The sequence below is a fragment of the Megalopta genalis genome, chromosome 2 (assembly GCF_051020955.1).
Source record: "Megalopta genalis isolate 19385.01 chromosome 2, iyMegGena1_principal, whole genome shotgun sequence".
NCBI lineage: Eukaryota > Metazoa > Arthropoda > Insecta > Hymenoptera > Halictidae > Megalopta > Megalopta genalis.
Genome location: NC_135014.1, coordinates 21,273,089 through 21,288,362, shown reverse-complemented (window position 1 = coordinate 21,288,362; position 15,274 = coordinate 21,273,089). Strand labels below are relative to the sequence as shown.

The 15,274-nt window shown below is 33.4% G+C and overlaps 1 protein-coding gene across 4 annotated transcripts; it reads left to right on the top strand.

Annotated features, from left to right (window-relative positions):
• Nucleotides 1-273: 273 nt before the first annotated feature.
• Nucleotides 274-15,231, top strand: LOC117220501 (pyruvate kinase). 4 transcript variants are annotated; one of them, XM_033470509.2, is made up of 8 exons: nucleotides 279-433; nucleotides 6,972-7,007; nucleotides 11,027-11,371; nucleotides 11,841-12,027; nucleotides 12,561-13,082; nucleotides 13,552-13,890; nucleotides 14,176-14,410; nucleotides 14,826-15,231. In XM_033470509.2, exons 2-8 carry the CDS (start codon nucleotides 6,981-6,983, stop codon nucleotides 14,836-14,838), a joined length of 1,668 nt encoding a protein of 555 aa, XP_033326400.1. In that variant the 5' UTR covers nucleotides 279-433; nucleotides 6,972-6,980; the 3' UTR covers nucleotides 14,839-15,231. The 4 variants fall into 4 exon arrangements, with proteins under 4 accessions (XP_033326402.1, XP_033326400.1, XP_033326401.1 ...); XM_033470510.2 differs by lacking the exon at nucleotides 14,826-15,231 and adding an exon at nucleotides 14,527-14,611; XM_033470512.2 differs by having other exon boundaries at nucleotides 280-433; nucleotides 14,176-14,332.
• Nucleotides 15,232-15,274: the final 43 nt, after the last annotated feature.

The following is a 15,274-nucleotide window of genomic DNA, read 5'->3' as shown; positions in this document are numbered from 1 at the left end:
AACCATTCCGATGTTGCAACGGAAACTATTCTTAACTTGAATGGCCGGCAAAGAGTTTTTATAAAGTTAAGAATCAATAGCAATCGAATTCAAAACTTTGTAACTGTCAAATGCTGAAAAAGGTAGAAATTACTTTTATGGAAATTTCAATAACATTTCTGTAATGTTGTGTAATCGTAGAGGCACGAAGATAGAAATAACTATGTATTGATTACAGAGTATGAGCTCAGAAATGGTATCTACATGTTCCATTGAAAATCAGCCGAGAGGCATAAGATAGGTACACGAGGAAGTTGTAGTGACCTTTCGTGTCCTTAAAACATCAGTTTCCTACTGACTGTGAAGTCGACGACGTGAGATTCTACTGATATTTCCGTAGCTTATAAAATTTTCTCCTGTTAAATCCGTGTTTGACTTTAACAACTGGAAAAAGGTAACGACAAACCTAAATTTCATACTTTCGATTACGAAATTACAAGCATTGCGATCTAATTGTTTGACACATAACTAACAACGTTTTAACAATTCAAATATCTCGATGACCGTTGTCTGACATGTATTGAAAATGTTTATTTCTATACGTGAATTATCGATTTCATACATGATCAGTTTGCACGTAATGTTGCCGTACGAAGTGGTAAACATTTATGTATGTGTACTTTCGTTAAAAACCTGTACACGTATGTAGGATATTTTATGAATTTGACCTTGAACAGAATACACTTGTGTAAGGAGCTGTCGCAGGCATAATGCCGTCTTCAGGATTGGTCTAAAATGTTTCATAATTTAATGAGACATATATTGTATTCTATATAAGATTTACGTTCAATATATTCTTCTTTCTTATTTGTTTAAATTAAGATTTTAAATATTGTGTTTTTTTGTTACTAGTACAATAATTTGTTGTCATCACGTTTACATAATTTTACCGTTTTGAGAAGTTTGAATTAATGAAACTGTTCTACTAAATTATTAGTTATTCTCTAGTTCTTCGATTGATTTTACGTATTTTATTTTTTAAGAACAGTCTATATTTTGGAGTAAAGGATATAACCTCTTTACACATGAAGATTTCCAAACTAAATTATGTTATAGGTAGTATCTTATATATTCTACATCATTAATCAGATATGCAATTACTTGCGAACTTTATTACTCCAAAATTTTGCATACAATAATATGTTGGGTATGAATTAATTAAAATAATCAAAGTGTGAAACACAATGAAACAATTGTTACTCTTACATATTGTGTCACTGTATTATTCTCATTTTTTCTTTATATATTTATCACAGTATTAGCGTAACAGCATTAAACTCTGTTTTATGTAGTGACTTATTTGCAATGAGAACAACTAGAGCAAGATAATTACCTATTTTGGATAATTCATTATTTTTGAAAACGACAGCATTTGTACTTATGATAAACAGGAAGATGCTCTGTTTATAATACTCAGAAACATGAAGAAAGTTTATTGGTATTATAAGATATATTGCCGTAAGAAGCAATGTATTTTATGTAGAGTTACCAGAAATATGACAATTAAGATACAAGGACAAGGACATAAATTGTCGTACAATAAAATTAGTAATATGGTACCACACGATAGTTGGTAATTAAAGCTTGCCGGAACATCTCTGACTTTTTAACACTTGCTAAATGTAATACATATATGACTTCTGAACTGCCGTATTGAAGCAAGACTTTGACGTCACTTCTAATTTATACGATTACATAATAGTTCATGTCAACGATCACTTTGTTTTCATATCTTCCATTTATCCTCATACTGCTCAATAAAATTGACTTAACATTAATGACATTAAGACAGCAGAGAAAAAAATCATCTGGATATCCGCGATAGAACGTAATCTTTATAATGCTGTTCTCGCATGGTGATCTTATCGCTATGCGGTATTTATAAAGTTATTAATAAATAATCCTTCAAATTATCTTTTCAACTCAGCTCAATTTTTATATTTTTATTTTTATTATACACGTATTTTATCGGTAAATTGTACACGCCTCTTTAGTATAAATAAAGTGCGGTATTCACCACCCATAATCGCTTTTTTTCGGTCGAATTAATTTTAGACGTTCTGCAAATACTTCAAAGTATCAGTTTCGTTAAAATAATGCTATCAAAAAATTTGAGATTTCATAGAAAATTTAGTTCAATTTAATTTATCAATAGTAAAATTGAATAAATCAAACGATGTTATTATAAAATTAAATTTACTTGTACCACAGAAGTAAAAATTAAAAGTTTTGTCATTCAGGACATGAAGAGACACAAAATGGTCACGATCGCCATCTTTTTCTTCCTAAGAAAGGAGACACTGATCAATAATGTAATAATGTAATCGAAATATCGTATCATTATCTCCATTGGTTGTTATACTTATTATAACTTTACGTAATTAGTTCTGTTATTTATTTCGTCTATATGTTCGGTAATGAAATATCTCGGATGTTAAGAATTTCATTGAGATGAATCGGATGAAGATTCATTTCTTAATAGATAATAATTTATATTATTTATAAAAAATGAACAAATGAAGAGAAGTCACGGGGAAATCTTAATTTTCTCGGATGAGTAACAAGAAATCTTCGATTTTTATGGACATTTTTCTAAGATCCAAGGCGAAAGTCAAATTTATATAATCCCCTATAAATTTATATATTCCCTTCTATTTTACGAATTTTCAAGTGCCATAAAAGCATGAAGATCCGCAATCGACCAATCACTATAAAAATGTCGTAAATTTATATACATAACGATCCGAGTTACGTTTATTTAGCGACAGAAATATCTAATTAGTGTAACATAAATAAAATTTTTAATTTCTAATGTTCACTTAGACTATTTTTGATAATTACCATAAATCCTTGTCTGAATCATTTTAGTCAAAGATTATGTTATGACGCAACGAACGTCGAATGGCGAACCTAAGTTCATTTGAATACCTTTCTGCTACTCATTCGACATACAATTATGACTTCAGTGACAAAATCTGAATAGTTCCCTTGGAACTCAATAGTGAAATATCCTAATCGTTCTAATAATCTCTTTTAAACGAATACCCAATCGAAATACATTGCATTTTTATTTGCACGCACCAAACAATTAATTTAACACTTTTACTGATACCGTTTCCTTGATTCTATTTTTATTTCTGATACTTATTGATCGTTTATTTTAAATACAGGCGACTCCCGCGTATCACGACACGTGACGGGGGAGGGGACGTTGCGATCAAGCAAGCATATTTGTTTTGTCGAAACGATGAATGGAAAGTTTATTAGAATGTCGAATCTGAAAGAAGATTATTGTCCTTGATTTGTAAGGTCTTTGAGATTTATTCACCCTTTATTTTACCTTTGCATCGATAAATCGAATTAATTCCCACGTGAACTAACTAGAACGTGGTTTTAATCGAGACACTCTTTTGATTAATGCGAATTTCTTTTCGTATTTTCATTTTATAAGGTGCAGAATACGAGAGAAAATATGCAAAGTACAAATGATTCAGATTATGTTTGTGAATTTTACTTTCCCAAAATGCTAATATTTAATGTAAAGAGTTTTAAATATTCCCCTTTCGACTATACACGTGTAAAACATGTATAAACTTCAGAGTATAATAGTATACATATAATGCATAAACATTATCTCTGTCGTTTAATATTTCTTTTACATGAGAATGTATTTTTAACACCAGAAAAACGTCCATATCATAAAATCTACGTTGCGGATCTTGCTCGAAATGAAATATGTTATAGTACAAGCAAAATTAGGGAGGGTTTAAGTCATCAAATTTCGTTCGTAAAATACGAAGCTTCGAATTTTGCAATAATCTTGCCTATCGCTCGTTAGGGACAGACTGAGCTTATGAATTTTTATCTCAGAAACTGCTTGTCTGATCGAGTTGATTCTTCTTTCCCTCTAATCTACAAGGATCGGCCTATTGTAATAACGTTTTTCTAATTGAAAAAAGATTATTCCATAGTCCCCGAAATTATAAACAAATTCTAATTTCCTGAACTTCCTTCTTTAGATTCAATACTTCTACTTTTTGGGACTCTGCCTATAAGATAAGCGCCCTGAAACAACATTTCTTTCAGATTGTAGATTATTAATTATAGATAATAGTTGATAATACCATATTAATACACGCGTGCATCACATGCGCGGCTTATCTGGGCCATAATTTAATGAGCAATTTACGAAATGATACCACGATCATGCTGGGAGTGTTCAGCATCGACTCTATCTAAATCTCTCCGACCCAGACCGATAGTGTCATTCTATCCGACGATTATTTCATTGTGAGTGCACGCCTGAATCAGCACTCCATAACATGCAGACCCCATACAATCGACCACCCACGCATCTCTCCTTGCAACGTTACTTTAAAACAATAGAAAATTATTAGTAGAACTGAATTGCATTTTCCCCAGTCTAAACTTCAAAAGACTCGCGCAACGTGTCTCACCTAATAAATACGCGAGTGTATAATATGATGTAGCAATTCGGTGTAGCAATTCCTCGAACCGGAAGTGACACAGGCGTTACTACGGGAGATTGTAGATTGTCGTTGGAAATACATCAGTGGTTTCGAAATCTTCCTGAGAAGATTACATTACATTTACTAGTTATGATATTATATCTCATATGTTATGCCATTATATATTATTGTTATTATATATTACATTATTAGATTGCAGATTTTATGCCCTTCTGATAAAAATGAGTAGAAGAAATTTGGATCAGTGGAAGGATTCGAAGGATTTAAAAATGATGCATTATTCACAATTTACGTAGAGATTGTTGAACAAAGGAAGAAATTTCAAGCTACTGCTTTTTACAATTGATATGGATCATTTTTATCTTGCATAAAAATCTGCAGTCTAGCAATTCTTGTCATTCGACTTTGCATACATAATATAAGGTGACTGGAACTTTGTTACTTGAACCGGGACCATTGCAACTATCGTATGCAGATGTGTAGAATGATAGTGATAGTCCAGATTACACCGCCGACTTCCGCAGGTCTTGTGGCGAGTCCTGAAAATATTTCTATGTCAAAATCTTGACGATTTTAACTTTAATTAGATACTAACAGCACGAAGTATTGTTGGAGCTCTGAATTGTAATTTCGATACAACCTGATGTGTATGAACTTGATTATTATAGATGAAATGATGGTAGAGGCTGGTGAAGTTGTTTTGTGATGTTTCTAACAGACAGCACAGATAGCGTTGAATTTTCTCAATTATTTACTGAAACACAAAATATGTCTAATTAGTATGTATGAATTGGTATGCTTCATTGTTTCAAAATTAAGAGAGGAGTTTAACACTAGAATTATTGGGTCCTAAACGCAAATAAATATATTGTTTTATGGCGATCACAAGATTTACTCTAATTTCATAGGGTCCTTTGTTGTAATAAATAAAAATAATAATAGAAGAGGTGTATGAAAAAAAATTTCTCAAAGAAACATTTTTTAAATTTCGATATCTGTAACAGAAAAAGTCAAAAACTATTTTGACTGGTTTGACAGTGTTTCAGATTTAAACAAAATATTATTACCGGATTATGGATATTATTCATTTGTGATAAAAAGTATAGATGCAACTTAAGGCAGTAGATCTGAAGAATATGAGAACAAATGTATTAGCTTCAATTTAACTTTATAAAAAATAAATTTCTATTTGGTTTCTTGCAATTGATGCGAACAGTGTATAATTTGCACAACTTAATTGTTACAATAAGTCAGATTCTCCAGGTCAAAAGAAGAAAAAAATCAACACAGTAGACCAAATAATTTCTGAAATAAAAACTCGCAAGCTCAGTCTTATAGGCATTATTTTCGACTGATAAATAAGTTAACCCTTTGTGATAAGTATTTCTTACTATTATAAGGATATCTGTTTTTCAAATTATGTATCGAAGACCCGAAATGGAGAGGACTATAGAGAGACTATAATATCCCGATCTTTTATTATGTACATATTTAAATGATGTTCGCAACTTCTGGAATAAAATTTTATACAGATTTTGCACTCTAAATTCATTCCTTTCGAAAATCATATTCACCTTTTTTCAAATTGTGTGTTCAATTTTTCCGAAATTATATTGAATTTTTTCCAGATTAAATTCACCTTTCCAGAAATCAAAATTGGTTGACCCTAATTTGATTTTTAAATTTAATATGCAAATTTAAAAATTGTTTTACATATGAATTTATATATCTACAAAATAATACAAATTCCATTGCAAATACTTAATCTTCGTTAATCTCTAATGATTATTCACAAAGCGTCGTTCAATTTTGTTCAATTTAATATGAATTTTACAACAAATAACTAGAAATAAGTAAATTTAATTTACAAAGAAGCGAATTTCATTTGCAAGTAAATGCATAAGATCTGCAAAAGATTTGATTCGATTTGCAAAACTGATATAAAAAAGGATTAATCCAGAGTGGAAAAATGTGAACATGATAATTTGGAGTTCAAAAAGGTGAATACGTGAACGAATACTGTGTCAATGAGAGGAATTTAAAAGTACGAGCGATTCAAACTGTGTTAAACACAGAACAATTTTAGCAGTGTTAAACACATTTCGGGCAGTAATACGCGAACGAAGGTAGGGATTGATGTTTGACCCTGATACGTCCGTTCTAGCGACACGGTGTTTTCGTACTTAATGAGAGCTTCGGAATAGAATGTGCCCGTACAAATTTTGGCAGACCTGCTGCACGCATTGGTATCACCATCATCGTCGTGTATCACGTCCATCGAACGTCTTCAATTCCCCTCTCTACTTCCGCACGTCGCGATACATCCGTTGCTTGTCCGATAAGCAGTATGCACTCGGTGTGCAGACGAATGCAGCCAGACGTAGCCGCGGTACCATCGAAACCGTATTGCCACTAATTCCTGTCTCCTATTTATTTGCGCAGCCCGCCAAAATGGTCTGGATTACCGCCGACGATAAGGTACTATCCTCACCATTCAGTTAGTAAGCGAGTTTTTAGTTTTGCAGTGATTAATGCTCTATCGATCTGTGTGTTAATTGCCACGTGTGTCCAGTGAACCAAGTTCCGTTCGACATTGTGACACCGCGGGCAACCCATGAGATCCTGACGCGCACCCTCGCGAACCATGGAAAACGATTGTCTCAGCTTGGACTCCGAAAGACAGTGAACGCAATGTTCTTCGTGGTCTCTTTGCGTACATAACTTGACAAACGTATAGCATCGTGAAACTCGGAATTGCGATAAGTTCGACGAGGTTTTTATCTTGTTTGGAACACAATGGAACTTTCGATACAGCGAACGAGCTTTTCAAGATTTCACCTTTTAGAAATCTGAGAAATTTGCATCGACTATTAACGTAACAAGATTATATTATAATTATATCTGTGCAAGAATACAGATCGCTTTTATTCAATGAAATACTCTCTTATCTCGCACCAAACGTGAAGTTTTCGCATCGATTGCAACGATCGGCAGTCACAATTCTACCGGCATTTCATTCAATTGTTAGCCGAAATGCTCTGTTGTTCAAGCGTGCAGCGAAACTGCATCAAAATGTGAGAAGAGTCTGCAAACGTTTTCCATGGCTAGTCCCATCGATCAGGATCGATCTCAAGTCACATTTCGCTTGCGTAGCTTATTTTACTAATCATTACATTTTCTTTTTATCGCACTTTAATTCGTGTTAATTGAACTGTGCCACAATCGGTAAGTAACGTTCGGTTCGCTCGAACCAGGATTGTACATATCACGGTGCAGATATTCCGGCTTATTTTTTTTAGTGTTCGCACAGTTGTTTTGTAGTTTCGATTTTTGAACCGTGTTCCATTTGATTTTCAACCGTCGAACGTTCTACGCTTCACTGTGACTTTTTTGTTGTTGTTGTGCAATGAGCTCCGCAGCAATAAAGTCGAGAAACGCAATTTTGTTTTTCACTCTGGGTGACCGGACATGGGAGTCGAACTACGCAGCGAAACAGCTGCATTAACTATGCATTTCGCACTCGTGTACGCAGAGTCGAAAGAGCGTAAATGTATTTGGTACGGTGTTGAGTTTCTTAGATTGTTTTCGAGGCACGCTTTTTGGGAATTTTTCTTTCTTTTTTGATACGTTCGAACGAGGCTTGTCAGATCTGTTTACACATGTTTAAATTGTATACACGATTCTTTTTTTATGCGTTACCGTCTTCGAAAACTATAGTTAATTGTATACCGACGTCAACGGAAATTAAAACGATTCAGAACTATTTTTATTTAACAGACTACGGTCGACTGTTGTACGATAAAAAAGCTAATTACAATGATTTCTGTACATGGCGTCCATCAGAAGTAGAAGTACCGATCTGTTACTAACATTACGACCTTCGTGACACGCTAACAATTCTAATTGATGCAATAATTTTCTGTGATTCAGAAGCTAAGCACGTGCGCGCTTACAAAAAATGTTAGAGCAATAATTTAGAAAGAAAATACAGAATCGAAATTTGAGAAAATAATCTGCGAAGAACTTTTTAACCGGTTTGATGATCCCTTAGCGAATAATTGTAATTACAATTAATAGAATCTTGATGATAGCAATGTACAAAAATTCGCAGATGCAGCTTAAATCTGTGCGAGCAAATCTGTGAAGTTTCACGAAGATCGTTGTGTCGTTGATCGAAGAAAAATTCCTGAAAGTATACCTAACAAAGTAGATCGAAAAATGGCTCGTAACTTCTCGAAGACAATAGATACGATTGCAGATTGCAAAAACGATCGCGATTGTCTGTGGAATATTTGTTGTCGATGGAAATTAATCTGTCTTACCAAAACTGTATATCTTCTTTTCGTTATCGTAATCCGTGACTTACAATTCAACGGAGCTGAATCATTTTATCGCGATGAATAATGTGTCGATTGGGAAATTCAGTTCCACGTTCACGATTCGATTCGATTCGATACCTAGCTCGGTAGCTATTCTTACTGCATTTTACGAAATTTAGTGTTAGAATGAGCAGCAAATGCGCTAAGCTATTCTTAGTGGGACAGCATGCTTGGGCATCGAGTGCTCTCGACGAGACAGGATGCAGAAAAATGTCACGCTAATCGTAATAATTATCGAATTGAATTTTATTTTCGTCGAGTGTCTTTATAGATTCTTAGACACTGATTTCGGATCTGGTAACACATTTTCGTTATCACGTTAAGAGCTTCATAGAGATAAACGATTCATGTGAATTAACGCTAATTGCAATTAAGACGTTCCTGACAACTTGTTCCTAATCAGAATTTGATATTACAGATAACGTTTGTAGGATTGATTTTATCGTATTTTGTAGCTAACAATTGCAAATTTCGATTACACTTTTATCAGTAGATCTGTGATCAATATACAATCTCGTAGAATATTTTAAATTTTAGATCATTTATATTTGTTTGTATATTTGCGGTTGTTTATTCGTTATTAACGCGTGGATCTTTGTGTATCTTGTAGCTTGTGTAAATTTATAAAATATAAACATAAATATCAACATTGATTATTAATAGTTTCATGTACGATTTTTGCTGTAAGAAATGTTTTTTATGAAACAGCTTATGAAAATGGTAATTTGCATAAAGATCCACGGTCTGTTTATGATATTTATTTAGTTTGCATGTATTTTAGTTAATGTAGAGTAGATAATAATAATTTGTAAGAGATAAGTGGTAATCTTAGGGGAAAAATTTATTAGAAATGTAGAATAAATTTTTTTTAAGTTAATTTATCTTCAGATAAAGAAAATTAACGTTTTGCCCTAAATGATCTTCACTAAACCAAGTCTATCAAAATATTAATTTAATTTGAAGTATCACTATTTGTATTTGTGTCTAAATATATTTCGCATATCCATATGTTACTCGACTGCTTTAAATGATCTACAACAATGTTACATGGTGCTTACAATAAATCCTGCTCTCTTAATCCTAGAAGGATTAAACATTTTATTACATCATTTTCCTTCGTTTTTGCACAGAAAGTTATCTCTTACTTCACATTATCCATAGAAAATTCTAATAACTTTGCTGAAATATCATCTAGTGTATTTTCTCAATTTCTCATTTGTTTTTTAAAATAGCTTATTTTGATTTGGAACCGTTTTTTTTATCGAGTGTTATAAATGTAGAATTTTGAATTGAAATGTGTGCATTACTTCGCTTTCATTTATTTAAGCTTCTTTTTTCGTCTGATTCTAATCGAAAAAGGCTTAGAAGTTAGTTCTGTCAAGGTCATAGTTTCTATTCATAACTGTATGAAAATAGTGCCGCGTTAGTCTACTACACTACACGAACAAAAATAAATAAATATACGAAACTCCCTAGTAAGCTAAAGATATGATAAGCCGTGACCTTGTCAAACGATTCACTTCGATTCGCTTTGAGAAGTATAGCAAATTTTCGTTAGAAGAGCTGTTTGATTATTATAAAATTATTCGTTTCCGTTCAATATTATTCCAAGCCAATTAACACTTTGTATACACAAAATAAATTGTGTTTGCTAAAAGTGTATTATTAGTTTATCATTTTTATTATTGTTAGCTGTTATATAGTGCACCAGCTGTGAAATGCTTTGTACTGTTCAATCTTTTATATCCTGAAACTGCCATTTTCATTTTAATGAACTAAAGTATCCCTAGATTTACATTTCAATTTTTAATTGACAGAAATATCCAATATTTATATATACTCGACAACAATAACATCCAACAAAATAACTCCAAATTGCCGACAAATTCAGCATACTTATACACATATGTACGTTTGTTGTTCATAGAAGCAATAGTAAAGTGTTACCATTTAACCCCGTGAAATAAAGAGAGCAGTAACCAAACACGGTTTTGAATTTTCTTTAAACATAAATTGTAAGAACGGCATAATTCAGGATATAAAGGGTTAATGGTTGTTTGAACTTGGACAACTGTCGTGCGAAAATAAATGTTATTTGATTGTTCCATATTGTTATAGATGGCTGGGAAGCCAAATACTCAAGCTTTGTATGCTCAAAGCCACTTGGACCACATGTGTGCCCTCGACATCGAAAGCGGGGGATCGTTTGTGCGCCTTTCTGGAATTATTTGCACAATTGGACCGGCCTCGAGATCCGTCGAAACCCTCGAGAAGATGATCGACACGGGTATGAACATCGCTCGAATGAACTTCTCCCATGGATCCCATGAATACCATGCCGAGACCATCCGTAACGTTCGAGAAGCCCAGAAGAAGTTCTCTGCCCGCAGCGGCATTAATACCCCTGTGGCAATTGCTCTTGACACCAAAGGTCCTGAGATTCGTACAGGGCTCCTGGAAGGCGTAAGCGAATCTTTAGTTTACGCCCATAATTGCCTCGGAGATTGTGCACGGTCCATTTCAGAATTTTCATTGAATTAAACATTTGAAAAATACTGTGGTATAGCGCCTTAGTGCAGTTTCCCTTTATTGACGAGAATGCTAAATAAGTATTATTCAGGCACTTACAGTATTTGAAAGCTTAGATGTATGGCGTATTTAGTTATCTCTTGATCTAAAAGCATTCTACAAGCACAGTATTATTCGTGAATTTGAACCGTGTCGATGCAAAAGATAGCAAATTTTGAAATGCACTTGTGTTACTACATTTTCAAGCGTTCTTTCTAATCGAAAGAAGTCCAGTTTTGTAAATATGGTAGGTTTTAAGCGAAACACTCTATGTATATACATTACTGTACAATGACATTATTATTATTATTATATAAACATATATGTATATTTTATTGTTCATTGTAGTATTTTTGTTTATTAGGGCGGGTCCGCTGAAGTGGAGTTAGTGAAGGGCCAGACTTTCAAACTGACCACTGATAAGTCATACGCCGAGAAGGGAAACAAAGATGTAGTGTACGTCGATTATGATAATATCACGAAGGTATTGAAGGTTGGAAATCGTGTTTTCGTTGATGACGGGTTGATTTCCCTGATCGTCGCTACCGTCAGTACGTAATATTCAATGGTTCTTACAAATAATATATTAAAAAGTAGAAGAAGAGATCTAATTTTCCTTCCTAAATGCTGACACATATTCAATATTTTTATTCTGTATTTCTGAAAAGAAGTATTTCCTAATTGAATAAACATACAGTTTAATTTAAAAGTAATTTTCTCGGTTAATTTAAAATTATACTTTCAAAGTCCGTGAATAAAATTAACAAGAGTCGTTTCTAATTTTAATTGAATAAAAATCCAATTTAATTTTAAAATAATTCTCTCAGCTCATTAAAAGTTATATAAAAGATAATAAATGGAAGGACTTGAATTTTTTTCCTTATAATATTTAATTTTCTGACTTTTATACTTATAAATAAACGATTTCCCTTATACACAGTTAAATAAACCTTCCATAATATTTAATTGAAAAATAATTTTATCAATCCGTTTAAATCTATAACAAAAATTAGATTTAAATACTCAAGAATTTATAAGACTAATTTCTGATGATACATTGTATATCATTATTTTCATTTAACAGATCCCGATAGCATTAGCACTACCGTGGAGAACGGTGGCATGCTAGGCTCCCGCAAAGGTGTCAACCTGCCAGGTGTACCAGTAGATTTACCAGCCGTCTCCGAAAAGGACAAGTCCGATTTGCAGTTCGGTGTTGAACAAGAGGTCGACATGATCTTCGCCTCGTTCATTAGAAATGCCGCAGCTTTAACAGAAATTCGTTCGATCCTTGGCGAGAAGGGAAAGAAGATTAAAATCATCTCGAAGATTGAGAATCAACAGGGCATGACGAACCTCGATGAGATCATCGAAGCCTCTGATGGCATTATGGTTGCTCGTGGTGATCTTGGTATTGAGATCCCGCCCGAGAAAGTGAACCAAGCTCAGAAATGCATGATCAGCAGGTGCAACAAAGTTGGCAAACCGGTGATCTGCGCTACTCAGATGCTTGAGTCTATGGTGAAGAAACCGCGTGCTACCAGAGCTGAAACATCTGATGTTGCAAATGCTATTCTTGATGGCGCTGATTGCGTCATGTTGTCAGGTAATATTAAGCTAAATGAGCTGTTGGCATGTGTCAAAAAATAATACACTCACCAATATCAATTCGATTAAAAAATTAAAAGGACGACTGCATTTTAAAAACGAATTTCGCTTTTGAAATATTCATGGATTTGTTAAATTAGAAATATGTTTTACACTAGACTACTTCCTTGATTCCATGAATGAAAATGACATTGTATTAAATTAAAATCATTTCTTTGAAATGATCTACATTGAAAAAAAAAATCATTTCCAAACAGATTGCGAATCTTTATACAAAATAGAACTGATCTGCATCTCTTACAAGATACAGAGATTTGATAAAAATGTATATTTTGTTATAAATGCATAAAAGCCAAAGTCTATTTATTAATTTCCAAAAGTTTTGAAAATATTTTCTCAAATGATATACTAAATAATTTATAGATTATTAAATTCGTAACTAATGAGTGAAATATTCTGTGTCACAGGTGAAACTGCCAAAGGTGACTATCCACTGGAATGTGTTCGCACAATGGCTAACATCTGCAAGGAAGCAGAAGCTACCATCTGGCAAACCCAGATATTTGGCGATCTCTTAAGCAAAGCCATACCCCCGATCGATGCAACTCATGCAGTTGCAATTGCTGCTGTCGAAGTATCTATGAAATGTTTATCCAGCGCTATCATAGTAATCACGACTACCGGTCGTTCTGCACATTTAATTTCGAAGTACAGACCACGTTGCCCAATTATCGCGGTGACCAGATTCGCTCAAGTAGCACGACAGGCTCACCTTCATCGTGGTATTCTGCCACTTTATTACGAAGGTAACATAAACATTCTACTATTACGAAAATAATCTTAAAACGATTCTGCCGGCTTGGAAAATTTGCGTTCATAGAACTCGCTGCCACATTTTTAATTTGATTGATTTTGCAATGAAACTTCTGCAGTCCATAGATCAAAGTATGCAGTTTCGAATGTGCATAATAATTTTTCCACAAAAATATTTGGTTCGTCTTGAAAAAACTAAAATAATTTCCAGATCTGTGAAATTCTTTAGTGACTTCAGGCAAAAAATTTGTATTAATCCACTAATCAATTTTTTTCAGAGGCACCGTTGTCTGATTGGATAAAGGATGTAGATGTACGTGTTCAGTGCGGTTTGAACTTCGGCAAGAGCCGCGGTTTTATTAAAACCGGAGATTCAGTTGTCGTGGTCACTGGGTGGAAGCAAGGCTCAGGCTTCACGAATACACTTCGTGTCGTGTACGTAGATATTGAAATTCCTCGTGATGATGACGAATGTACTGTTCGAAGTGTAACAGATTCCTATGAAGACATGATGTAATTGCATGCTTAATATATTAACGTACATTAATATTTCCTTTTCATGCAGTGTAGCCTAATACAACTTGTTCCAATAAATTAAAATGAAATACTCTGTGTGTTTGTGTTTCTAGGTGAAATTGAACCAAATTCCAAAGCCAGAGTGTATTAAATCATGTTTCAAACTTCAAATTAAAATAAAATCTAAATTGGACTTAACATCAGTCGAAGAAAACGTCGAAGAACGAATTCATTTTTACAATATGAAATGAAATGGTATTTTTGAAAAAGTAATGGATTCTGACTTTGGTGTTCACACGTGTTTCAGCTTGTTGTGTAATCATGAAATGCTTGCTCACAATTGTTACAATGGTAACAAAATAATTGTGCTATTGAAATCGTCAGTAATGTAAGCATTTTTGTTCACTTTTAGGAACGTTGATTAAGTACAACTACTACTAGCTGATTCGTAAGGAGAAACCTGGATACAGTGATTGTAGATGTTGAAAATTCAGTATGTATGTAACTTATATGTATGATGAACTTAGTATATTCTTTAAACGTTTTAAAATTTGAAAAAATGCCAGTAGCTACAGTATTATTTACTTGGCCTTAAGAAGGTCTGCAGTAATACAGTACGAAGGAGACATACGTTTACGTATATATAAATAAGTATACTGTTACACGTATGCATACACGTTACATTAACGAATAGTTACAATGAGATAATCATTTGAAGCAAACTATTGAAACTTGGCTTATTAACAGTTTGAAGGACATACGTTGGATTCTCTAATTTCTGTATGAAGATGAATAAAAAGAAAATTTATTTTACTTTATTACACTATTTTCATTACACACCCCAAGTGTGCATTTGTCCTC